We start from the raw sequence: 26852 nt of genomic DNA, 5'->3' as shown, positions 1-26852 counted from the left end.
TTATTTTAATAGGTGTCAGGACTGCAGCGTTAACTCCTGCCCGAGTTTCCAGCTGGCTGGTCCGCCTCGCAGATTTCAGATTTGCAGTCTCCACGATTGTGTGAAACAGTTCCTTAAAGCAAAATACCTAAACCTATACCCGCACCTATACCCATCCCCATCCGTATCCTCTTGGTTCTGTATCTCTGACAGATACAGGACTGGCTAACAAGGGAAAAGATATCGTCAAGATACAGGTAGATACCTGACTGATGTCGGAAGAGTCCTAGGTGGGGAGGAAGGGAGGATAAGTAGCATCTGAGGGGATTTTAAAGCAACATATCCATCCCGGGCTGTGCCATATCCAGTGAGCCCTGCGGGGTGGGGAGCAGACGGCCGCTGGGGCTGAGGTGTGAAGGCAGGGGCGCTCCTCACACATGGCTGTGGGGAGAAAGGATGCTGTATTCCCCTGAGGTCCACGCAGACTGGGGGCCCTCGTAGGACGCAATGCTCCAGGAATGAGGACTAAACAGGAGTGGGGTGGGGGCTGGTTAGAGCTGGTTAGGCCCGCATTCCTTGAGGACCTACTGTGTGCCGGCACCTCTGTAGAGATTTCTTTCTTCCTTCCCACGTGCTGCCTTGTTCTTGGCCGCTGGAGTGGCTGGGGTGGTTGTGAGCACGGGTGCTGAGCCCCCCTCTTTCTGCTCAGCACAGCCCCCAGCGGAGAGCCCCTACCTGCCCCCCCCCCATTTTGGTTGTTTATAAATAGTGAAGCGACAGTCCTCGCGTATCCCCCATGGGGGGGCCTTGGGGGTGGGCTCGTGACAGGACATGAGGTGAGGGGCCAGCACTGGGGCTCAGGGCAGGCAGGACTGTGCTTGCGTCCTAACCCTTAACCTGCGCCTCAGTTTCTTATGTGGTCATGATGGGAAACGGTAAAAAGCCAGGGAATCCTTTCTGTGCACGCTCGGTGTATTGGTGAGGGGTCTCCAGAGAAACAGAGCCAATAGGATGTAGGATGTGTGTGCATGCACATGTGTACACGCACGTCCACACAAGCACGTCTACGTATTACATACGTGTGCAGACACACGCATAGAGATTTTAAGGAATGGGCTCATGTGATTGTGGACGCTGGAATGTCCCAAATCTGCAGAGTAGGCAGGCAGACTGGGAAGAGTTGCTGTCTGTGTCCAAAGGCAGTCACTGGCGATTTCCCTCTTCCTTGAGCTCAGGCTTCAGGGCTATTCGATCCTTCAACTGATTAGGTGAGGCCGACCCACATTAAGGAGGGTAATTATTCTGTATTTACTCAAAGTCTACTATTGTAAATGTTTATCTCATCTGAAAATACCTTCACAGAAACATCTAGAATAATGTTCAACCAAATACCTGGGTTCCGTGGCCCAGTCAAGCTGACACGTAGAATCAACTATCACATCCCGTATGTGCAGCCAGGAGCCTCACCAGAAAGCACTCAGAACACTCTGGGATCTGGCTTGAACTCCATTTAGGAGTCTTTATTACCAGAAGCAGCAGAGGAAGCTGGTTCTGCCCCGATGTCCTGTAGCTCCTACAGCACACGAGTGGTCAGCACCGTTCCTGGGCTCCCAGGGCATGCAGGATGAGTGAGTGGCCTCCAGAACTCTCTAGAACCCACCAGAACTATGTCGTGACTCCAAGGTGTGCTGAAAGTACCCAGTGTCATGGCACCTCTGGGGACAGACCCCACCTGTCCTTTCTTGAAAGGCCCGTGGCCCGGGCTTCAGCCAGGCTGCCCCCAGGACCCCCGTGAAGAGGAACACAGCAGGAGCAGGTGTGTGCCTTGGCATCCGGCCAACCCCTCACACCAAACAACCCTGAGGGACCGACACAGGGCCACACTACTTTGCAAATACTTTATAACAATCAGAAACGGAAACCATCCAAATGCTCTGGGACAGCCACTCCAAAATGTCCCGGAAGGCTGAGGCAGGTACGGCTTTGGCTGTCGGCATAGTACTTGGAACCTGCCCACCCCCGTTCACCCCCTCCCTTCCCAGCCCTTGTGCGTCACAGGTCTTCATCATCAAAGGTCTCCATGCACCTCAACATGATCATCTCATCATCAACGGGGAGGTCTGGTTCCTGCAAAACACAGGGTGGAAGAGGATCAGTTTTTATTTAAGGAATCCAGTCCCCAGGCAGATGAGAAGGCCCCCATGTCTCCCCTAGAGTCCTCCCCATCTCTTGCTGCATCTTCTCTAGCTTCCGGCCAGGAAGTAAGGGCTACGGGGGAGGGTGGGGGGCAGGTCCCTTTTCCGTTTCACTCAACTCCACACTCTATGATCTTCAGAAAGGGTTTGCTTGGCTGCTTTTCCATCCTGGGGGTTTCCAGGATCGCGTAAGAGGCGGGGGGGGGGGGTGGACAGCGTCAAAGCTTGTTCCAAACGCCCATCAATGGAGGACAGTGAGTTATGCCATGGTGCACCCACCAAGGGAATACCATGCAGCTATTTGAAATTAAAGGAACGAGATGGTTCTCTCTCTGTGGGGTATACTATTTAAAAGGAAAAGAGTGAAGTACAAGGCAGTGTGCAGAGTAGACTATCATTTGTGTTTGAAAGAATATATAAATATCTGTAGAGTATCTCTGGATGGCTGCACAAGAAACTGGTGATGGTGATTGCCTTTGGGGAAAGGAATGGGGGCATAGCCAAGGGACGCTGGTAGGAGACCGAGTTTTCTTTGTATATCTTTTGGTAACTTTCAAGTTTTAAACTATGTACATGGGTTGACTATTAGATAATTTTTTTAAGCAGCATCACGGTGTGTGTTTAGCAGGGGTTTTTTATTCCCTTTACAATGACCCCCACCGACCTGACTCGCTATTACCTCTCCCCCTAAAAGTATGTTCCTGGGTTTTGCTCTTCTGTCTTTCCCCACCTTGGCAGAAAGTGACCCCTGTAGTTTGTTACCCTGCTGGTCAGGGGCCGGTCCCCTTGGGCCCCAGGAGGCATCCCTAAGCCCAGTCAACCACCTCGTGAATGTGGGACATAGTCCCCCGGGTGATGGCCAGCTTGGGAGAAGACTTTGCTGACGTCCTCACTCACAGTGCTCTACCGAGGAAGGCAGGGTGCGTGGGGAGCCGGCGTATCCGAGAGGGAACTAGGTGGTCTCTAGGAAAGTCATGTGGGCCCTCATTCAGGGTGAAGACCACAGCAAAGCTTGAGAAAAAGAGGGAGTGGAGCACAGGGGGCGCCAGGAGGCCAAGCGTCCCAGGAGGGGCCACACACTCAAGTCTGTGTCACACCAAGGGCTTGAATGTTGTTCAGAAGGGTCCAGTTCCCTAAGCCCCCGAAAATGGTGTCCAAGGCATTTTTGAGCTGCAGATTTGCAAAAGCAGCAGGTCGCGAGAGGTATCTGCTGGTCTCGGGTGCTGAATAGTAGCCTATCCACCCCAGTTCACGCCCACCTGGGACCCTATTTGGAAAGAGGGTCTTTGCAGGTGTAATAAGTTAAGGATTGCAGGATGAGATCATCCTGGATTTAGGGGGGGCCCTTAATCCAAATGACTGTTGTCTTTATAAGAAGATGCGAGGGACTGGGAGACACATGGAAGAGAGAAGGCCGTGTGAAGACAGAGACCATGACTCGAGGGATTCAGCTGCAAGCCAAGGACTGTGGGGGCCACCTGAAGCTAGGAAAAGGCAAGGCAGGACTCTTCCCTAGAGCCTTCTGGGGCGGCGTGGCCCTGCACCTTCTCTAGCTTCTGGCTACATTTGGCCTCGATTTGGTCTTCTGGCCTCTAGAACTGTGAGAGAAGACATTTTTGTTGTTCTAAGCCAGTCCTAGGTGCTGTCCAGGTGCTGAGTGCTAACACAGTCTTCCTAGGACACCATACAGGTGCTAATTAAAGTTTCATCCAACGACCTCGGTCAAGCTGACAGGGGAGGTGGATGGGGAAGAGAATGAGATTTCCCTCTTTATACAGCGTATGGCGAAGGCTGGCGGCCTCCTGCCCCAGAGCCACCTGGCCAGCTTGTTCAAAATACGCATTCTTGGGGCTCTGCCTCACAACAGTGAATGAGAATCTCGGGTGCCGGGGCACCAGGAATCTGCATTTTCGGTTAGCTCCCAAGAGGATTCAAGTTCGAGCATCTCTCTGCTTTATACGGATACTCCAGTCCTGCTTGGTCTTTCTTTTCTACCATATGCGGGGAAAAGGAAGCAGGGAAAGCAAAGACTGGCCTCGGTAAAGTGGACTGACTTTCCTGTGTCCAAGAGAAGGCGGACACAGCAGTAAGGGCCGGACGGCCAAGAGCTGATGGGTGGTGCGGAGTAAGTGGAGGGGGGCCCTGGGCCCCAAGTGGAGACTCAGAGTGGTCTCGGCAGAGGCAAGGAAGGGTCAGTAGGAAGAGGGCCACTAACAGGATGATACCTTAACCTATTGAAAAGCTGTCCTAGTTATTTTTAGACAAGCATTGTCATTATTACTGCTTACTTTTTTATTTCTTATAGTTTTTTTTTAATGTTTATTTTTGAGAGAGAGAGAGAGAGCGAGCACGAGCAGGGGAGGGGCAGAGAGAGAGGGAGACACAGAATCTGAAGTGGGCTCCAGGCTCTGAGCCGTCAGTACAGAGCCTGACGCAGGGCTTGAACCCACGCACTGTGAGATCATGACTTGAGTCGAAGTCGGACGCTTAACTGACTGAGCCACCCAGACGCCCCTGTTGCTTACCTTTTTAAATTAACAGTTGTGTCTTTGCTAAATTCGGAGAGAAATTCCTCGGTTATGAATCTGAAGCGGCCTGTGCCCTTGGTGCCTCACGCCTCACTCCCCTCCCCGCATGAAAATTTCTGGAACGTACCTTCTAATGAAGACACAGTCAGCTTTTGGGAAGCGGAAATTAATGCCCTTCAAAAGCTGACAGCAAACATTAGCACAGGGGCTCAGAAGATGACAGAACAGCTCAGCCCCTCCAAAAGCTGTCACCCAGTCACACAAAATTTACAAATGCCTGCCAAGAGCCAGGTCCCCATCTCAGGCCTGCCCGGGGAACATCCGTCAGTCTCGTCCCTCAGCTTCCCTGGACATCTTCTATTCCCCAGGGTGCATCAGCCTGACTCTCGTCTCGAGAGTCCTTTCTGGCATCCTGCGGGAGGTGAGCGGAGGCCTCCCATCGCTCTGCTCGGTCCTACCTGTTTTAACTGAGTGTTAACGCAGCAAAGGCCTTTAAAAAAATCGACGATCTGCATGTAGAGCTGAAACTTCTCCTCTGGATTTTCTGGGTTGCTGCCGGCAAATGCTGAACTGACAAAGGAGAAGAAACGGCAAATATTTAGAATCCTAATCTTCGGCCTCGGCTGGTACCCCCTAAGATATGTGGCTTACAGGGTGAACCACGCACTTGGAAGCACCCGGCTGAATTCTCAGACAGCCTGGAGGTCTGCCTTGCCTCGGCTTCAATGTCACGTGTGGAGCCCACGGGAAAAGAGAGACTACAGGGAGACTGGCTCCTGCGCCCTAATTTAGCGTTCTGAGCTGTGGCCTCTGGAAGAAGGGAGCTAAACTGCCTCTGTCCCTCAGGCTCGCCCTCGCATAGCCACGCTCCACGGTCCTGGTCCCCCTGTGGCAGCTGACGGAGCTCAGGGGGCATCCGCCACACTTGGGCTCAGTCCCCTGACATGCCTCCCCTCCGTAGGTCTAACACAGAACGCAGCCCTGATGCAGGGAGAAGGCCTGCTTTGCAGACTCCTCCCCGCTGCCTTCCCAACAACTTCAAAGAAGCCTTAAGTCATGCGGGGAGAGCCTGCATGTTGACCTCACTTCCCCTGGGACCGAGGTCCCACAAGCCGCGTAGGAACCCTCTGGCAGCAATCCATGCCTTTTCCAGGGAGAGCAGGAAACATTTTTAATAGGTTGTTCTCATGTTCCATCGTCATAGTAAGGAGTTCCAGGTTGGCGAAGTTGTCTCCACAGCCCAAGCCCAGCTCAGAAACAGGGACATCCATCCGCTTCCAGCCCGTTTCAGCAGAACCAAACCCCACACACAGCTGAGAGGAGCTTGAGTCACCTCATCAAACCGCTTTGGAGAGTTTGGACAAGTCTGTTGAGGCCGAGTGGAGCAGGCAGGCGGGAGGGACACAGGCTGATGTCAGGTGACTGGGGACAGCCTGGCCGCATGGCCTTGGCAGAGAGTGGGGATATTTGTTGGGGTATGAGGACAGGAGTGTCTCCTCACTCCCAAAGAAGAAAAACTAAATAATCGGGATTTTTTTTTTTTTTTTTTTTTAGCCATGACACGGGCGCAGGTACCTGTGCCTATAGTTTAGAAGACCACAGCTTTCCAAAGCAGCAAAGGAATTTGCGTCCCAATCAAGCTCTCTTTGCGAAAAGCCCCTGCGCTACGGATTTAGTCAAACTGCTTGTTTGGGAGTCTCCCCAGATCCTATTTTGTGTCTTTTCGCTTCATGGGGTCAGCTGTCCCCTCCTCCCCTCTTCCCACCTCCATCCCCAGAAGCACCGTGAAAAGCCACTTCTCCCCTGTCCAGCTCAGGGCACGGCCCGTTTCCACATTGGCCCAGCCTCTCGGGGCGGGGTGGGGGGGCCCGGAGCCCTTGCCCACCTCTCAGACCAGACAACCGCAGCAACCTGCCCGTGGCCCCCCTCACCCTGGGAAGATGGTGCAGTGTGAACAGCCTCGAGCTCATGACCCGCTGCGTCTCAGCCCTGGGCCAGGCTGGAAGCATTTTCTACGTAGAAGAAGCCTCAGCTCAGTGGCACGATCCTAGGACCAGCCCGCTTCGAACCACAGACAAAAGTGGATCTCTAAGAACTTCTGCGGAATTTGGCGCCCCTCTGTGGGGCTGCAGGGGAGCGGCCCCTAAGCATCCGCGCAGGGGTCCACACACACACTCACACTCTTTCATACCCCTTTCCTCACCTAGAGCTAGAAGTACTTGGAGCCTCACTTTTGTCCAGGAAACTTGCCACATCGAAGGCATCTTCAAAGAGTATCTGAAGGAAGGCACAGAACGTGATGTGTCAGCACTAGTTTGGCACCTGCTCTGGGCCGCTGGTGGACACGAATAGAAAGGCTCTCTCTTTAACCCTCACTCCCCAAAGGATGGGTATGTGAAAGTCAGGGCCCAAACACAGGATCTCTGCTTGGTGACCTTCCCAGGCCGTGCACAGTAAGCGCTTGCCCGCCCAGAACAAAGTGCCAACCCCAGAGGTGGCCACAAGGGACGGGGGAGCACCAAGGACTGCGGTCTCCTCTTTCTAAAGAAGGTGGGAGCCCAGACGTGAGACACAGCAGCCAGAGTCAGGCTTCAGTTTGCCCTGGGAGAGGGCTCATCTACACCTTCCGAGATGCAGAGGCTACACGAGCCCAGGATCCCCAAGCTGGCAGTCATCTATCAGCCAGGACAGCCGGAGAGAGGTTGGGGGCGCTGCGGTGAGGCTGCAGGAGGGCCAGCTCCCAGTCCTGCCACTCACTAAGCCGTGTGACTTCAGACAAGTGACCTCATTTCTCGAATCTTCCTCTTATGTAAAGGGAATCACAATAGCGCCTACCCACAGGGACACTGCAGGATTTAAATAAGATGAGGTCGGTGAAGCACCCGCCTCCGAAACGTTAGCTATTATTGAATATTAATCTGCTTTGTAAAAGAAACACATGTTCATCGTGAAGATTTTGGAAAATAGAAACAGAAAGAAATGAAAACCACAGAGGTCTATTGTTGACACATTGACCTATTTCCCTCTGGTCATTTCCTGGGGCGCGTTACATTGGATATTTCGATTTTGCAGTCTTGTTATTTAGATGGCTTTCAGTCCTGCTTTTGTTTACTTTCTTGAAGAATATTAAATATTCCGCAGGAATGTGATATATACACTTAGGAATGCAAGGATTAGCAAATAAAAATGCAGGATGCTTCGTTACATTTGAATTTCAAATAATCGTTTTTTGTTTTTTGTTTTCAGCATAAGAATGTCCCAGATATTGGGCGGGACATTCTTACATAATTTTCACCAGGGACGCCTCCCTGTGTCTGATACCCCATTTACGAGGGCAGTCACCCTGAGAAGAGGAAAGGGAGCTCTCTGGCCCATAGCTGGCAGGTTCCATAGGGTCTCTCCCCTTACCTGAGACACACTGTTCTATCTCTGGAGGTCTTGTGTCTGTCTTTCTTATCTTCTTACAATTTGCTTCCCCTGAACTGAATCCCTTGGGACTCTGGCCATGTGGATGGCCCTTCTTCTTCTTCTCCTTTTTTTTTTTTTTTTAATTTTTTAAATGTTTATTTTTGAGAGAGAAACCGATGGCAAGTGTGAGAGGGACAGAGAGAGAGAGAGAGAGAGAGACGGAGACACAGAATCCAAAGCAGGCTCCAGGCTCTGAGCTGTCAGCACAGAGCCCGAAGTGGGGCTTGAACTCCCGAGCCAGGAGATCATGACCTGAGCTGAAGTCAGAAGCTGAACGGACTGAGCCACCCAGGCACCCGGATGGCCCTTCTCCTGATCTTTTAGACATTTTATGGTGAACCTTCTTTCTAATATCCCTTTGCTTATCTCCAAGACGGTCTGGGAAGAGGTCACTGAAAGGACCAGCCCAGAAGCCCATCCACTCTGTGTTCTTGCCCCGCAGGTGGGAGGCAGGGTCCTGGGCCCGAAATTCCTGCCTTTGACCAGTCAGCCCACTGAAGTTCCGGGCCACACACTGTCCTCAGCTGTGCACATGGCTCTCGCAGCTAGCCTGGCTGGGGGTAGGGGTGCCCTGCCAGGCTCTGTGGCCCTTCTGGAGCACCCAGCGCAGCCTTGGTTCTCAGACCCTCCCAGGCACACCTGACCCTGCATCCAGGAGCTGGCCCCAAACACAGTTGTTCTGCAGCAGAACCTCTCCAGATGGACCACGAGCTATAAAGACTTCACTGCAACTAAGTTAGAAGCCAGAGTAGTGACTGGCCCTGCCCTGGGTGTAACTGTTCTCTCTTCTGTTCACCTGGTCACCCAGCCCTGGGTTGGCCCAAGCCTAGGGATGGCAGTGAGGCAGAGCCCTCATCTGGGCGCTGCTGAGGAACTCTGCTGCCAGAAGAATGTGAGCCCTTAGCCCTTTCTGGAAAAGATCAGCTGCTTCCATGATTTGGGGACATTAGATTCTGGGTTGGGTCTGCCCTTCCCTGAGGAAAGGTTCGTGCCGCAAATGCACATACACGCCTGTACACATCGGTTTACAGCTTGAAACACTTGTCCGCACATTTGGCATACGTTTTCCTTTTGCCTTCTTTGTGTGAGACCTCAGGGCCAGGCGATTCGGGGCTACAAAGACATCGAGGCTGGCTGACATGCCTTGGGTATGAGGTCTTCAGCGACTGGTTTCCTGGCCCTGCTTTGACCACTATGGAGGAGAACTCAGGTCCTCTCGTGGTGAAGCCAACATTAATGGACAAATAGATGAGAAGCCCAAGTCCAACTGGGGCAGGGGAGGGGACATACACAAAAGCTGACTGACTGTTGCATATCTGCACTGAGAGTTCCTTCCAAAATGCCCTCATGCATCAGTCACCTGGGGTGTTTGTTAGAAATGCAGGTTCTGGGGCGCCTGGGTGGCTCAGTCAGTTGAGCTTCCGACTTCAGCTCAGGTCATGATCTCGTGGTTCACAGGTTCGAGCCCCACATCAGGCCCTGTGCTGACAGCTCAGAGCCTGGAGCTTGCTTCGAGTTCTGGGTCTCCCTCTCTCTCTCTGCCCACCCCCCCCCCCACAAACTCACATTCTCTCTCCCTCTCTCTCTCTCTTTCAAAAATAAACTTTCTAAAAAATGAAGGTTCTGAGCCACCTGAGGGGTCAGGTACTCCGCTTCAGTGGGTCTGAGGTATTAGCCAGGTACCTGCCTTTTTACTAGACTCCACTTGAGAAGGATCAGGGGAGATCACGGAAGGCTGACCATAGACAGGTGACCAAAGAAAGATTTGAAAAATTCTTTGATGAAGGAGATACAACCTCGGAAGCAGGAGCTGAGCATCCTGGACAAGCCACCTCACTCCTTAGGCCTCATCAGTAAACCGGAAGCCCTGGACTAGGTGAGTGACATCCTGTTGCTGTCCGGGCCCCGGGCCCTGAGGGCTGGGCAACTTCCTGGACGATGGAGCATTTCAGGGCTGTATCCCCGGGGTCCCTGGCACTAGGAAGCTGTCTGGCTCTAAGGCTCCCCACAGAGCCACAGAACATCTCCTCAAAGGGACCACCCACTAAGGGGTGCTTGGAAAGTCAGGGCAAGCAGAGGGGTGCGGCTGACCTGGTGGAGGCCATGGTTACTAAGTGTCCTGCAAAGCACAGGACGGGCGCAGAGAGCACAGAACTGCCTGCCCCAAGCTAGAGAAGCAGGTCAGAAGGGCCGTGAGGCAGCAGCAGCCTCCTGAGGCTGTTCTAATTCTGGAAGCGCAGCTGAGGAGCCCGCTTCGATCTCAGCATTGAGTGACCACTAATGCCACCAGACACACTGCTTTGAGAGGCCGATAGTCGATAGTGAATTCCTCTCTTTTCACTGAATGGCAGCAATGCTCTTGGGGGTGGGAACTGACCTCCTCTTAGGGATTGGGCCTAACCGGTCCAAACATAATACTTTCTCGATGATGTCAGTCATTGGCTCAGTAATCTGGCAATCTGGCCAATGGGAGGGCAGGAGAGGTATGGCAGAAATTTCTGGAAAAGGTCTTCCTTGACCATTAAGAAAGAGCCACATGAATCTTTCTCTCTCTTACCTGATGTGGAGGAGGGACTATACAGCTCAAAGGCTCCTAGCTGCCATTCAACAGTCACATGGGAAGGTGGGGAGGGGAGACAGGGTGAGGAGTCAGCCTTACGATGAGGCAGAGCAGGGGGAGGGGAAGGACCAAGTCCCCGGTGACCTCACTGAGACTAATGGGAAGCCCTCCTGACCTTGGGACCTCCCTGCATGGGAGAAGCACCTTTCCCTTCATGGTTTAATGAGCGAGTAACTGGCAGCGAAAACAATCCCAACTGATAATGACCTTTTAAGCCTTCTCTTCTATGGTCCCCGTGGAAAGCTCAGGAAGCAGGAGAAAAAGGAATGCCATTCTGTGGTGGTGGCGCTTAGGCCGGGAAAATCAGAAACACACGGCTTGAGTCAGAATTTAAACACTACCTCACATTTGGTAAATGACCCCAAGCAGACCCCTGGTGTCTCCAGGCCAAAGGCAACGGAATCATTCCCGCGCACTCCTCCCCCTGACCCAGAGACGGTCTGCTCACCTCCTCTGGGGTAGAGACGAGTGAGCAGCTGGCTCCTTGGCTGTCAACCCCACTGTCCTTCATGCTGCCCTCGGCACAGCCTGCCTCCTGATAGGTACCAGCAAGGCCCAGGAGGCCACTGTTCCTCTGTGCCCAGGCCTGCAGGAGACTGGTCTTCCTCTCCTCAGAGAGGTTCTGCCACAGGTGGGAGATGGCTGCAGAGACGATGGGGAGTGTCACCTCCTGTGAGGAGACAATCCCATTCCCGATCAGAAGGTCCATCATCTGTTTGTAAAAGTTGAGATACCTGGAACAGAAATGGCATCATCTCTCAGACCTGAAGCCAGTGGCCGAAGGTCCCTCCCCAAACCGTCTCCTCAGGTGTCCATTAGTGGGGTGGTCCACAGCACACGAGCAGTGCCACAGCTCTGTGGTTTACCAGGGGCTTAGCCTTTCTAGTCTGCATGCCCCTGACACTTGGAGAGCAGAAGCCATCTGGGGGGCCGTGGAATGATATAGATCTGGGCTCCAGGGTCCTTCCCCCACGTCTTCCCAGAGTTCCCATGGAGCTCTCTGCCTAATAGAAGAGAGAACAAGGAGCCCACGCTCCCTGCTCGCCTCTCAGCCCATGGGAAAAGTGCTTATAATTCTAAGCCCCATGAATGTGCAGCCATGATATGACGCTTGCTTTATTTCAGGGCCGGAAAGGCTCAGCTGTGGAGCGAGCCTCCTTCTATTGGCCTCCAGAAGCCAACATGGCTGCCATAGGTCTTAAGTCTGTGGAGGGGCAGTGGGTGGCTGTTGGAGTCCAGGCCAGTCATCCACTGTATTTCTTACTATAAGACCAGTAATGCAGCGGGTGTATGTGTGTGTGTGTCTGTGTTTGTGTGTGTATGGGGGTATTTGGTCCTCCTAATCCCCATCATAGCCCCCACAAAGTCACCCCAAATAAATACCCAGTCTAAGTAAACTCAGTGTATGTGCTGTGCAATGTAACTTCAAGATTATTTCTCTAGCTCTTCTGCCAACCCCATCCCAAGCCCCTAACATACGGAAATTCTGGAGCTTCCTTGATTTGGGGCCTGGTCTGGAAGTGCACCGGGGATGCAGCCTACTGGAGACAGAGCCTCTGACCCCTTCCCCACAAGAGTTCAGGCCATGTGTGAAGCCACCCTCCCAGCCGTTCACACCGTTCAAATTCCATGAGGTCTGGCAACAAGGTGACTGGGGAGTGTAAGGGCTCCACTTTCTTCTCTTCTTCCTCTTCCTCTTCTTCCTCTTCCTCCTCTTCCTCCTCTTCTTGGTCTTCCCCCTCTTCTTCCTCCTCTTCCTCCCCCTCAGCATCCTTCCCAACTGCCTCAATTGGGCACCAGTTGGCAGAGCCATTATGACAAAACTTATTTGAGACCAGGCTGGTGAGAAAACAGAAACAAGACAACCACAAACTAATGCCCCTCATGAACACTGACACTGACATTCTGAACACAATTTTAATGTGAGCGTGTGCACGTGCGTGTGTGTGTACACATCATGACCAAGTGGGGTTTATCCCAGAAATGCAGGATGGCTGGCTCAAACTTTGATGAAATTCCATCAGTGGAATTCACTGCAACAACAGACTTAAAGAAGAAAAACCAAACGATCCCCTCAATAGATGCCGAAAAGCACTCCTCAAAATTTAACATCCATTCATGACAAAGACGCTCGGCAAACTAGGAATAGAAGGGACCTTCCTCAACCTGATAAAGGGCATCTATGAAAAACCTACAGCTAACATCATAGTTAACCGTAAAAGACAAAATATGTCTCTGCTAAGGTCAGGAACAAGACAGGGATGATCACTCTTACCACTTATATCCAATATAGTACTGGAGATTCTAGCCAGTCCAACAAGGCGAGCAAAAGAACAAAACGATACACAGATTGGAAAGGAAGAAGTAAAACTCATTTTATTTGCAGACGACACTATAATCTATGTAGAAAATCCCAAAGAATCTCCAAATATGTGACTAGAACAAAGAAGGGTGTTTAGGAAGGTTGCAGGATACAAGGTCAATATATGAAAACCAATAGTATTTCTATATTCCAGTGATGAACAACTGGAAATTGAATTTTTAAGAAGTGCCGTTTATAACAGCACCCCAAAACACCGAATACTTAGGTTCACGCCAAAACCTCAACCTCAAAAAGAAAAAAAATGGGTAAGTTAGACTTTATCAAAAATTTCAAATTCTGCTCTTCCAAAGGCAGTTTTAAGAGAGCAGAACAGCACGACACGATTTGGAAAACCAGGATTTGTAACCCAGAATCTCTTCATCTGATAGGAGTAATCTCCAAGGCATCATGTTGAGTTAAGAAGCAAGTACACCAGAAGAAAACCTGGGAAGATTCTTTTATTTTTAACATTATTTTTTTTAAATGTTTATTTATTTTGAGAGAGAGAAGCAAAAAAAGAGGGGTAGAGAGGGATTCCATGCTGAGTGGGGGGCTGGCCGTGGGGCTCAATCTCGCTACTGTGAGATCATGACCTGAGCTGAAATCAAGAATTGGATGCTTAGGGGCGCCTGGGTGGCGCAGTCGGTTAAGCGTCCGACTTCAGCCAGGTCACGATCTCACGGTCCGTGAGGTCCGTGAGTTCGAGCCCCGCGTCGGGCTCTGGGCTGATGGCTCAGAGCCTGGAGCCTGTTTCCCATTCTGTGTCTCCCTCTCTCTCTGCCCCTCCCCCGTTCATGCTCTGTCTTTCTCTGTCCCAAAAATAAATAAATGTTGAAAAAAAAAAAAAAAAAAGAATTGGATGCTTAACCAACTAAGCCACCCAGGCTCCCTTCTTTTTTTTTTTTTTTTCTTTTTTAAATTTCAGAGCACAGGAAGCCTTTCTGAGTAACCACAACAGATGGACAGATTAGACTTCATTTTTGCGTGGCCAAAACAAAAAGCAAAAACATCAAAAGCAAAATAATAAAACAAACGACCAAAGGATAATTATTTGCAAGTCATATCCTAAAAGATGGCTAATTGCTTGGTCTATACAGAGGACTTCTACAGCCATGTGGGAAAAAGACCACCGACCCAACAGGAAAATGGGCAAAAAATAGGCACTAAAGGTTGCCAGGAAAAGAAATACAAATGATCTTGAAGGAAGACACTGAATTTCACTCCTAACTTAATGAATTAAAATACAATAACTATAAAATATAATTAATCTATTCCTGAGCTGATGGCACACTTTTAATTGCTGTAGGTCTATAATCTATCTAGAGAAAAATCCTAATTATTATGATTTAAAAAGAAATGTAGCCATTCTCACATGGGCACATGATATAAGTATCGATCAGATTTTAGTATGGGATACAGGGTGTATCTTAACTTGGTAGGGGAAGGATGGCTTACGGAAATGGATGGGGTTGGGATCAGTGGCTGATCATTTGGGAACCGCCAATGCAGTTGTCTGCCTCAATGAGATGATCCCTCCTTTGCTGATTGCACGGTGGTGCCTGGGGGTCTTACCTGTGATTTCCAGAGTACATGCTGGCATATTCTGCCTTGACCTCCTCTAAGCTGTTTGCATTCCCGTCCTCCAGCTTGAAGGATTCTATTGGGGAGGTGAAGGCAAGGGTCACAAACGGGGAGGCCCAGCCTCTGTCGACTCCCTCCTGCCCTTCTGATCCAGGTGGACCATGAGTGGTCCCTGAGCCCACCCAGATTCGGGTTAGGGTGTCAAGGGTCCGGTTTCACCTCTTCTTCTAGAGGTAAGGGGGAGAAGTTTCTTAAACTGGCCCTTCTCAATCAAGACACCAAAAGTATCCCTTTTAGAATTCGGTTTCCACCAGCTTAGTAAACCCAAATTCCTCGCCAGCCACCGTTCCCACACTGAGTGCCAAGAAAGGGAGCCAGGCTCTGCTTTTGGGCGTGATAAGTACCGGTCCGCTTCCTCTCTGGTCTCTCAAGATGGGATCAGGTACCTGATGGCTTCCGTCTGTCCTGCCAGACTGTAAGCTCCCTGAGTGCAGGGGCATGAATCTCCTTGCACTCCTGGCTTCAGCACAGTGCCTGGCACACGGTCGGCACGCAGGAAATACCTGCTCACTTGGCTTAATCCAATCGCTCTGATTTCGGTGGAAAGACCAACCAGTCTTTCCCTGGGAAGGAGACGGGGGTGGCCGATAGGGGTCTATTACCTTTCATCTTCAGAAGATTGTCCAAGGTTTGCTCCAGCTCCTGAATATGATTCTTCGCCTTATTCAAAACCTGCCACTGGGAACCGAGACAGACAATGCTGAAAAGCCAGCCTTCCACCCCCGAGGCTGCGGTCTCGTGGACACAGGAGTCCGTTCCTCAGGCTGACGCCATGCTCCCTCAGATGCAAAGTCACATTCCTTGACATGGTCAATAAAAAGGTCGGGAAGTTTGTTCGGAAGCATTCAGTTTGTATTCTGGAGACGGTTCTCACAGAAATGCTAAAATATTTGGCAACAGGGCTGTGTTCTGCAAGCTACTAGGGCTTCCGAAGGGCAAACAGCTATATATGCTCCTTGAAGATGGAGTGAACTGTGGCCGAGCAGCAGCCCCAGGCTGGCGCCAAGACCCAGAACTAACTTCTGCTCAGTTATCGCAATGAGCAACTGGCTGGTTAATATGAAATAAATAGTTCTTATTTGCTAGATGCATACACTTCAGCTGATCAAAAAACACCAAATGCCCTGTCAACTTGAACTCTGAATTTCCTGTTGCTGCAGGGCTAAGTCACAAGCATTCCCCTCCTCCTTCTCCCCTTCCTTCTCTCCTGTGTGTAATATTCCTTTAAAAAAAATTTTTTTTAACGTTTATTTATTTTTGAGAGATAGAGACAGAGCATGAGCGGGGAAGGGGCAGAGAGAGAAGGAGACACGGAATCCGAAGCAGGCTCCAGGCTCCGAGCTGTCAGCACAGAGCCCGACGCGGGGCTCGAACTCGTGAACCACGAGATCATGACCTGAGCCGAAGTCGGCTGCTCAACGGACTGAGCCACCCAGGCGCCCCTATTCCTAAGGTCAAACGGTGATTGCAAGATTATGCAAACACAAGAAATGCTAAATACTGTTTGTTGGCTGACCACCGATAGCTGTCCAGGGTTCCACACGTTCATCAGGCAAGTGCAACAGGCAGAGCTGTGCGTTCAGCCCCTGGGGACGCAGAGTAAATCAGATGGCACCTGCTTTCCAGCAGGAAGGACAAGGCAAGGGTGGAAACGACTTGTAACACAGGCTAGAATTCAGTAGGCACCAAAGGTAGTAGAAGCAGAGGGCCATGGAAACGCATGGGAAGGGGCACTGATTCCAGCTGGAGGCGTCCAGACGACCTAGAGCACGGCAGCCGAGCAAGCAGGCCGAGCTGAGCTCTGGAGAGCGCAGTGTCTCAAAGGCAGGCCTCCACGCAGGGACAGAGACGGAGCGGCTGTGGACGTGGGGTGCCCCAGGGGACTGGGGAAGCCAGGTGTGGCCAGGGCCGGGGCGGGCAGTGCAAGAGGAAGCCAAAGCAGCCACGGCGCACAGCCCCGGTGCCGTCCCAGCGTCCCGCCTGGTGCACAGAAAGGAAGCTTGAGGGGAGCGAGAAGCACGACACTCTGCTGCCCCCAAAACCGCGACAGGAGAATGCAGTTGATCGCGAGATCTTGAATACTCCTTTTATTTTGTAAATGTTTTTACATGTTTATTCTTTTTTTGAGAGAGAGAGAGAGAGAGAGAGAGAGAGCGCAAGCGAGTAAGGGAGGAGCAGAGAGAGAGAGGGAGACACAGAATCCGGAGCAGACTCCAGGCTCTGAGCTGTCAGCAAGGAGCCCGATGAGGGGCTTGAACTCACGAACCATGAGACCATGAGCTGAAGTCAGACGCTTAACCAACTGAGCCACCCAGGCGGCCCTCGAATACTCCTTTTACCTGGTTCCCAGCATCTCAGGCTTGTTCTTAATCAGGATGAGGTGAGGCCTTTCTGGCCCTCTGGCCCAGACACCCCATGCTCATTTGCAGTCTTAGAGGGCCAACACAGACCCATGGAAGCCAGGTGCTTCCAGAATGTTCTTGGCAGGCTAATTAGGACCTTAGTTCTGGGTTGAATTATATCCCTCTGAAAAAGATATGTTGAAGTTCTAACTCCAGAACCTGTGGATGTCACCCTGTTTGGAAATAGGTCCTTTGTAGACTAAACTAAAGCGAGGTCAATAGAATGGGCCCTAATCCATCCAACGTGGCTGGTGTCCTTATTAAATGGGGAAATTTGGATGCAGAGACAGATGTGCACAGAGGGAGGATGAGGTGAAGACACAGTGAGAAGACGGCCAAGAAACTGGAGTGGGGCATCTCTAAGCCAAGGAACGCCAAGTAATTGCTAGCAAACGCCAGAAGCTGGGAGGCAGGCAGCCCACCAGGGAAAATCTGCTGGCTAGAAACTGTCGCAGGCAACCGGCCGGTCTCTGGAAAGACCACCAGGTCTGGAGCCGGGAGCTGAGGCCCTCCTCCCGGCCCTGCCACCGACTAGCTGACAGGTCCCTTCGGACCCCTGTGCCTCCGCTGTTCCAAGAGGGCAGGGGGAACGAGAAGATCTCAGGGCCCTCTCCCCTACTGGAGACCTCCTATAAGGCTCCTCCAATAAAACGAGCTCCGTTCCTTCTAGCACCACCACCCGAAACACCGGAACCTTCCTCCATGCTCTGCCAGAGGCACTAACAGGCAATAAAGAAGCTATCGAGGGAGAAAGGCAAAATCTAGAGCAGGAACAGATAAAGGCTTACCCAGAGGTCTCTGCTGCCTTGCGGAAAAGATCTGGTTGGTGCCCAGAACCAAGCTGCACGCACGTGCGTGTGTCTGTGTGTGTGTGTGCACGCGTGTGTGCATGTGTGCGTGTGTGTTTGAGTGGAGAGGCAGGGTCCCGGAGCAGATGCCGGAGGTCACCCCTGTCCGCTCGAGGGACAGGCACAGGAGCCGCTGGCTAACCAGGCCTCTCGGGGCATTATTTCCCTTCTGATGCCAGGCTTGTCTGCTGCGGGCAGGGAAGGTCCAGCTCACGCGTCACCCACGTGCAGCCACACACCGTGCGCCACGAGGTGCCCGCCTCTGATCACTGACCCCATCCCGACTGCAGCCCTGAGGGTCGGGGTGGGGGGACTGGGGGCTCCAGGCCGGTCCCCACCTCACCCCACAGTCCCTCCACATTGGAGACTTTTCCTCCCACACCCAGGTCCCCTTACCTTTGAGGCTGTGAGATCAGACTGGGAGTAGACCATTTTCCGGAGGTTGCCGAACAGCCCCACCAGGGTGGCTCGGTGGCGGGCCTGGGACAGGCGTCGGCGGGCCACCCTCGGCTCAAGCTCCCACAGCTGTGCCAGGGGCCAGGGTATTGCTCTGCCACTGGGGTTACTGCCTTCTCCAGAGGTCGCCATTACAAGCTGCTGTGTAACAGTATGCCCTTCTTTGGCCCTAAATAATAAAAATACAGTACTAAAGAAAGAGGAAGGCAGACTGAAACAGAAAGGGGTTACCACTCCCAAGTAACAGGTCCCAAACCGACGAATATAATCAATAACATACACAATAAAGAACAGAGGACACAAAAATCCGGAATTTAAACTGGACTCCTAAGAACACAAGCTGCTCATATGTGACTTACAGTTGAGGGGCACTGCTGCTTTACCCCAGGGATTTTCCAGAACGTTGCAGGTACTCACCAGACACTTGTTAAATTGACTGGCCGTGGCCAAGGAGAGCAAGCCATACCCCTGAGATCTCATTCCTTACAGTCTGTGAAAAGCTGAACAGGCATGTGTCCACACCCTTTGAGGTCTTTCCTCCCATGAGAATGCACCCCTCTTTGATCTAGGTAGTGGTTACACGGGTATATGTACAAAAAGAAATCCATCAAGGTGTGTCCTTAGATTCGTGAGTGTATATATATATATATATATATATTCACGAATATATATATATTCGTGAATATATATATAATCTCAAAAAAGGAGAGATGCACTTTTCTACTTGTGAAAGCAAAAAGTCACATAATGACAGAGATTTAGAAGCAGGTGTCCCTTGGCCTGCTGTGCGTTCTGAGGATGATCATTAGGTTGTCACATCTGAGTTTACAAAGCAGGAGCCCTCCCCTAGGAGAGGCAATTCTGGGATGGATCCATAACAGTTTTCGTAAAAGACAGGGACCAAGGTCTCTTACCTGAGTCATAGACTCCTCCTTCAGGCACTCACCCCACCACCCAGAGGACAGCCAGCCCTTTGAACAGAGGGGCCACATCTTCATCACCTCTGTACTCCCAGAAGGTGCTCAGTGCTGGGGTTTTGAGTGAATTCTAATGGAAGCCCTCCACTGGGTCCCAGGCTTCCCTGAGCTCGGTCCTGCCTGCCACCCAGGGACATTCCATGACCTCAGCCTGGGGTTTGCTTGTTTTGATGTATGTCAATCACCTGGGGGACTGTAGAAAATACACACACCCAGGCCCCACCTTGAAAATACTGGTTCGGAATCTACTGGGCCCAGGCATCTGGTGGGCAGCCCGCTCCCCAGGTGATGCTGATACCTTCACGGTTTGAGCCATCACTAGGGCCCATACAGCAACACCTCTCTCCAAGCACCACGTCTGGCAGCTGGGAACGAAGTCTCCTCCATAGAGGGAATGTCGGGGAAGGGGGCTTGAGAAAGCATTCCCACTAAGTTCTACAGGGAGAACCAGCCACAGAGATAGTGAACCCAATCAGGCAGCATGGGATTTGTAAACCACCATTTAGATCAGAAAACAAATCTACCAACAACGTAATTTTCACCAATGGGTCTATTTTCCCTCTCTTCGCTTCTCAAAACAATGGCAGGAAGATAGTAAGTGCGTGCCGCTACGTCTGTGGGTGTCTGTGCCACTGATCTGTGAAGCTCCCGTAACATTTATTACCCAGAATGCCACCATCGGTGCACAGAGGACAGCCGCAGAATCTGCACAGGCCCATCCAGCCTGATGGCTGGGTTAAAAACTCTCTATAGCCTCACTTCCCAGACACTGACAAATCTTTAATAGGGAGCAAAGTGAAACAAAGAAACTTTTGATTTGCCTGGGGAAGAAATAAAAATCTTTTGAACCGAAGAGCATAGGTTTTCTTTAATTGCTTAAATTAAGAAGAAATGAATGTGCCTGGACACCAGGGAATTTAGGTCAGTGAACAGAAGTAAAATAAACACTAGGATTCTCCCAGGATCTAGAATTCTCCAAGGGTCTCAGAATACTGACACCAAAGGCCCCTGGGCTTATGGGAAATCTGAAGCTCTCGCGGGGCCAATGCTGGTAATCGGGGTTTCCTCCCAGGCTTCTCCCCAAACACACTCCACCCAAATACCTGGAGGGCTGTGTGGTTTCAGTCACAGGATAAGGGTTGTGACCCCCTGCCTCTCGCAAAGGGGACGGACCCCCTGGGCCAGTCTTCACTGCCTGCCACTAGGGGTGAAGCCAGTCCCAGAGCATCCTGCCCACCTGCCGAGCCGGGGCCTCTGCCTCACCCTGCCTGCCCCAGGCACCCCGCGGTCAGGAGTCTGAGATAGTTTCCCCCTTGAGGCAGGAGCAGGGCAGGACGCAGGGATGATGGGAGAGGATCCTTCCCTCAAGCCAAGCAGATATGACACTTGATAAGACCCTGGGCAATTTTAAATGCCCTGCTCCTAAGTGCCAACCTGCTCTCTGCTGGGAATGAGCTGGTAGGATCTCCAGAAGGCATGCGTCTCGAGTTGTCTTTATTGACTTGCGCTGTGCACCTAACAGGAGCTGAGGTGTAAGTATTGTTCAGACAGAGCTTTTTGTTGGGATCATACAGGTGGATCTGGCCTGTCCACACCTGTGGTCTGTGCCAGGGGGTGGCTCACGGGGTGAGTACCGCAGAAGCCACAGTCTCGGTGGGGAGGGGAGAGCAAGACCCTCCTTCTGCCTTTTCCCCAGGTTGGCTCTTCTGCTAGGAAAGGGGGAACCAACTGTAAAAATGAGATTGAGAAGGGATCTTTTATTTACGACAGAACCAAACAAAAACAAACCTTTCCCCCTAAATGTCCTGTGCAGGGGCCACGTGTGTTCAGGAAACTGCCCCCAGAGGTATAAGGACAGCAGAGTCCCAGACTCTGTCCCCGGGACCTGGAAATCTGCATTTTGATAGCAGACTCTCCCATTTTCCCTTCCCTCACACCAATAACAGAAACATTTGCTCTCCTGCCCACCACCCTCTATTCTGTGGCCCCTGCCTGTCTGCCCTGGGATGCCGCCCCTCCTTCTGTCCCCTGCCCCCCAGTCTCTACCTAGTGAGAGTCAACCTGTCCTTTAATTCCTAGTTTAGGCCCCAATTCCTCTAAGAAGTTGGCCAGCCCCATCCACGCTGGTTTCTAACTTAATCTTGTTTTGCCAACAAATTAGTAAAATCCTTGGCTGGGATTAACGTATCGGCATCTAAACCGTCCTTCGCACGGCAGGTCAGAGTAAGACACGATAGGATGACGAAAAGACCTTGGAGGCAGGGAATAACAGCTAGTCCGACCAAAACCCAAAAGCCCTCTCTGGATCCTAAGCATAACGATCTCTTGAATTCAGTTTTTGGCCAGATCCACGGTGAGAGGCACACATCTCCGAAGCTTAAAAAGCCTTCGAAGGGGATGCTGGCCGGTTGCCACACAGGAGAGGAGGGGAGGGATTACCCAGGGGCAAGAATCTGGATACCTCTCCTGACTCCAGAAACTGGCCACGTTTGGGGGATGAGTGTAAATGTTTGGGCAACCAAAATGTGTGAGAATCTTGGGAATTCAGGACAGAGCTAGTGGGGGGGGGGCGGGCAGGACACTAGGCCTAAGAACCCACCGTGGGTGGGATGACGCTACACCCAGAGATGGTACCCGGCCAGTGGGATGAACTGGTGTAGGGCAAGGCCGGCTGGATTATCCACTGGCTCAAGACCTGGACTGGACCTCCAGCTCCGTGTTAATCTCCCGTGTGACTTTGTATGAGCCAAGAAGCCCGAGGTCTTAATTTGTCTGTATAAAGGAGGGGAGAAAGTCTTTATAAAGTTTGCTGCCTCTGTAAGGTCACTGTCATGATTCTATGACCACCAGAGCAAAGGCACGCGGCACGAGCTACTCCTTTTAGCAGAAGTGGAGTACACGAGGGAGTGGGAAGCTGAATCTGGAGGAATTCTGGGCTCTGCAGCCCTGTGGACAGAGGTTTGCTGGATACTTTTTCTGTGAAAACCCCATTCATTCTGCAGGAAACGCGGGCCAAAGATAATAGGCATTTCAGAATGCCTGACATATATTCCCTTTTAAAAGCTTTCACTGTGTTCAAACCTGTGGGTCAGACCAGCAAGCACATCGCTTTGCAGTCCAACAAAGTCAGTAGACAGCCTCACTGACGAACTCTTCTAGAAAGGCACTGGGACGGTTCATACTGTCCTGCCTTTTTTTTTGCTACTCCTCATCTGTAGAGCAAAGCTCACTTTCAAGTTACCTTTCTCGACTTGCCTATTGAACACTAACCCGTTCCTATCAAAACACCACTTAATACACCCTTGGAGTCGACATTTTAAAAACTCCCTACACTAAATTTTTGAAAAATGTGACCTCTGCCTCTTCTGCGATTCAGAGAAATTTTCACCAGTTTTTAGCATCACTCCACAAAACGTTTGAGTGGGACGCTTATGAGCACACCCTGCGCGAAAGTACACAATAGGCTGGATAATGTTTTGCAACTCCCAGGCAGCTTCCTTTGGTTCCCTACGCTTATTACATCACGTAAAAGAGAAAGCCAAAATCATTCTCAGAACTCTGTACTTTGTCACGATGCCATACACAAACGCCCGCTGAAGGTCTGGCTCCAGACCTCAACGTTCACCTGCTTGGATCACGGGCACGCACAGCCCATACCTGTGCATGAACACCCACACGGCCAAGTGCACCTTTGCGAAGATGAGCCGGTGCAGTGATAGCAGCGGTTGGTCTATACTCACGCGCTGCGGGAGGTGGGTGCCCGTGCACACGACGTCCCCTCTCCCAGGACATGCGGGAGGTCGTCTGAAGCCCTGACAGCTGGGACAGTTGTCGCTGGCCTCGCGCGCGAGCCAGACTGGGGACTCTAGATCCTACCCCCACCAGGAGACAGACCTAGCACCTGGGCACCAGGCTGGGGACCAATCACGGTGCATCCCCGGCCAACACAGCCAATGGGGAAGCGCGGTGGCGGGCCAATGAGGGTGCGGGCCGTGGAAGAAAGAATGTAACCAGTTGTCTCAAGGACACACAAAAGGGGGAGACTGACCTTCTCACCTTGCCAGGTGGCTCCTTTTCAAGTGGAGGTCACGCGGGGACAGGGAGGGGGTGGGGGGATGCCTCTGCCACCCCAGGTGCCCCACACAGCCCACAGAGGACTAAAGGGAAGTTCTCTAACTGGTTCCACTCACCGGACACTGAGCCCAGTTTTCCAAATCCGTCAAGTGGGACGATGACACCTACCTTACAGGGTTATCTTGAGGCTTACAGAAGACACCTTAAATAAAGGGTCCAGAGAACTAGGGGCTCCCCATCTCAGGGAAAAGATGAAACCGGCATAAAGGGGGTGGGCCAGGGGAATGATGGTTTAAATAAGGGGAGAGAACTTTGGGGAGGGGGGCGTAAGAAGGTTAGAAAAGAGACCTTCAAAAGCTTGGATTAAAATATCAAGAAATAATAATAAAAAAAAGGACTCACTCTTTGGGACAACAGGAAGCAGGCATTCTTTCAGTTGAGGGGGAAAAATTCCTTTTCCCCAAATCTAGATATACTCTTGTCTTTTGGCCTCTTTTTGCTTGATCCCCTGCACCCGTAAATATTTCCTGATGGTCGTGACCCCATCGCATCAGCTGTGCGCCAGGAGCAGTAGCCAGGCCAGGTGCCCCCTTGCTGCCCTCTGAGGGAGCCGAACTTCACCCCGGGGCAGGGGTCACACAGAGGTCTCACACCTAGCTGTGGGCTTGGTGGTGCACAGATCTGGATCTCTGTCCAGAAGTGCCCTCCCCGTAACTGTGAGGACCATGAGTGAGCCAGCCCTAGCTAAACCGTGCAAATAGGCCACCTGGCATTCTGTCCACACTCCAGAAATTCAACTGCAGTGAGGGCCAGACTCCTCTTTAAAAAGGATTTTGGGGGATTATTGAATTATGTGTTATGTACAAAGAAACTGTCACATAGAAAGCACCTGGTAAGAATCAATTACCCTCCTTTTCAGGGTAAATGTCAAATGTTCATTTCAGTTCAATTCTGCTTAGGTCCAGGCTGTCGGGTGGCCTTTGATGCAGGGTCTCTGAGGGCCCCTGAGGAACTCCTTTCTCCCCCACCCCTTCCTGGTTTCTCTCCCCCCACCACTTCTGGCCTCCCACCATCAGCCCCTCCCCCCACCCTCTGCAGCACTGCTGGGGCCCCAGGGAGCAGAGGGTGCTGGGGAGTCTGCAGCTCTGTCCTGGAGAGCCTCCCCTTTGCACCGAGAGGACACAGAGGGGCTCAGAGACCTACCTGCCTCAGGTTTTCATCTGATCAGTGCCCCCCCCCCCAACCTCACCCCTCAACCCACACCACACTGCCTCCCTGGATGCGCCGCCCTGGGAGAACCAGATCTGCATCCAGAAGAAATGCAGTCGGGGGGCAGGGGGATGTTACTAGGAGACCCCTTTACCTGCAGCAGCCTGATTTCTTGATTGGAAATGGAGATCTCTGTCCACAGAGATCTCTGTCCACGTCAGTCAACCTTCCCCACAGCTGTGAGGAGGAAGGCTCTGCTCCTGAACCCTGGTACCTCCCGGTGGCTCTCTTCAGCTTCAGATACAATCAGAGTTCTCCTCGGCAACATTCACACACACTGTCACTTTTGACCCTGCCCCCTCCCTCCCAGTAGCATAGATCCTTCCCTGAAACACCACCCCCCTTACACAGTAGCATAGATCCTGCCCTGAAAAACCCCCCTCCCCCCATCGGTTGGAGGACACTCCCTTCTCCTGGATCTAGCTGACCACCAGTCCACCAGGACGCCTCTAAGATCCCTGCATTAATGCCACCCCTGTGGGGCCACCCCTGTTCTGCGCCACTTGGCCTTGATTTTCTCGTTAGAAGAAAAGCCTTTTGCGCTTGTTCCCCATTGTTGGTCTATCGACTTCATGTGGTAAAGGGCAGGGGCCTCAGACCCTACCATTTTTACATCCTTCAAACTAAATGAGAGTGATGGGTTGTGTATTGGGTACCCACTATGTTCCTAATCCTTACGGACAAGTCTGTGAAGAGTCTTAACTCCATTTTATAGATGGGGAAGCCAGACTCCAAGAAGGGCAGTGATTTGTCTAAGATCTCAACATCTAAGGTTCTTTCTGGTTCTTTGCTTTCCATGGCTTTTGGGGTGACATCTAGTGAGATGACTATCAACTACCTTAGGCCAGAGAGAAATTTACCTGATTTTATACGCTTCCGAACGAAAGACCCGCAGCTTTGAACTGAGGGCTGTGGACAGTGGCTCTTGGGCAAGGATGTAGAGACACGGGAACCCTGTGCCCTGTTTGCGGAAATGTAAAACGGTACAACTGCTGTGGAAAACAGTATGGAGGATCCTCAAAAAGTTACAAGTAGAACTAACTGCCATATTATCCAGAAGTTTCACTTCTACATATTTATCCAAAAGAAATGAAAGCAGGATCTTGAGGTGTTGGCCTCCCGTGTTCATCTACCATCATTCACAACAGCCAAGAGGTGGAAGCAACCTAAATGTCCATCAACAGATGAATGGAAAAGAAAATGTGGTGCACACACAGTGGAATAGTATTCAGTCATAAAAAAAAGATGGATGAATCTAGAGGACATTATGCTAAGTGAAACAAGCCAGTCGCGGAATGACAAATACTGCATGATTCTACTTGTAGGGGCTATCTAGAGTAGTCAGACTCATAGAAGCAGATTGCTAAAGAGTGGTTGTCCGCAGCTGGGGGCAGTAAAATGCTGGTTACAGGGGCTGGGGGCAGTCACCAGGGGGAAATAGGGAGCTGATGTTCAATGGGTATAGAGTTTCAGCCACGTGAGATGAAAAAGTTCTAGAGATCTGGGCACGTAGTTAACAATGCTGTGCTATACACTTAAAAATTTGTTAAGGGTAGAGGCACCTGGGTGGTTCAGTTGGTTAAGGGTCTGACTTCAGCTCATGTCACGATCTCATGGTTTGTGAGTTTGAGCCCCTCACGGGGCTCTGTGCTGACAGCTCACAACCTGGACCCTGCTTCAGAGTCTGTGTCTCCCTCTCTCTCTGCCCCTCCCTGCCTCAAAAATAAATAAACATTATTTTTTTTTTTAATTTTTAAGGGGGTAGATCTCATCTTACATGGTTTGTTGTTGTTGTTGTTGTTGTTTTTACTACAATTAAAAAAAGCAAGTTGAGGCTAAGTGATTTACTCAAAATTCAAAAGCCAACCAGTGGTGTCTCAATATGGAGTTTTTGCCATTTTTATAGTGTCCTTCATGAAACTATGGATATATTCTTTACTTAATAAATATTTATTGTGTGTCCATTATGTGCCAAATAATGTTTTAGGTGCTGGAAATATAATGATAAACAAAACAGACATAAAAGCTGATTC

The 26852-nt window shown here is 51.2% G+C and overlaps 2 protein-coding genes across 9 annotated transcripts in view; one reads left to right on the top strand and one right to left on the bottom strand.

The window, feature by feature from the left end:
- LOC102900083 (solute carrier family 23 member 1-like) overlaps nucleotides 1–7908 on the top strand; it is a 56967-nt gene extending 49059 nt beyond the window's left edge. For 2 of the 5 annotated variants that reach the window (XM_023250589.2, XM_019825862.3), the window contains one exon: nucleotides 6257–7908. In XM_023250589.2, coding sequence (XP_023106357.2) covers nucleotides 6257–6294 — 38 coding nt within the window. In that variant the 3' untranslated portion in view covers nucleotides 6295–7908. Of the gene's footprint in view, nucleotides 1–12; nucleotides 2783–6256 lie in introns of those variants that run through there. The other 3 variants (XM_019825860.3, XM_011280601.4, XR_006594607.1) reach the window with 2 other exon arrangements.
- STRA8 (stimulated by retinoic acid 8) lies at nucleotides 1864–25097 on the bottom strand. Of its 4 annotated transcripts, XM_045052796.1 has the most exons (10): nucleotides 23217–23384; nucleotides 20911–21204; nucleotides 18440–18668; nucleotides 15396–15471; nucleotides 14725–14809; nucleotides 12408–12629; nucleotides 11239–11524; nucleotides 6906–6979; nucleotides 5161–5272; nucleotides 1864–2106 (listed from the first exon to the last, which is right to left on the bottom strand). In XM_045052796.1, the coding sequence occupies exons 2-10, from the start codon at nucleotides 20952–20954 to the stop codon at nucleotides 2032–2034; spliced, it is 1203 nt and encodes a 400-aa protein (XP_044908731.1). In that variant the 5' UTR covers nucleotides 20955–21204; nucleotides 23217–23384; the 3' UTR covers nucleotides 1864–2031. The 4 variants fall into 4 exon arrangements, with proteins under 4 accessions (XP_044908731.1, XP_044908730.1, XP_044908733.1 ...); XM_045052795.1 differs by lacking the exon at nucleotides 1864–2106 and having other exon boundaries at nucleotides 4604–5272; nucleotides 23217–23383; XM_045052798.1 differs by lacking the exons at nucleotides 1864–2106; nucleotides 20911–21204; nucleotides 23217–23384 and adding an exon at nucleotides 24914–25097 and having other exon boundaries at nucleotides 4604–5272.
- Between the last annotated feature and the right edge of the window lie 1755 nt (nucleotides 25098–26852).

This window comes from Felis catus, chromosome A2 (assembly GCF_018350175.1).
Source record: "Felis catus isolate Fca126 chromosome A2, F.catus_Fca126_mat1.0, whole genome shotgun sequence".
NCBI lineage: Eukaryota > Metazoa > Chordata > Mammalia > Carnivora > Felidae > Felis > Felis catus.
This window is presented reverse-complemented; position numbering and strand designations above follow the sequence as displayed.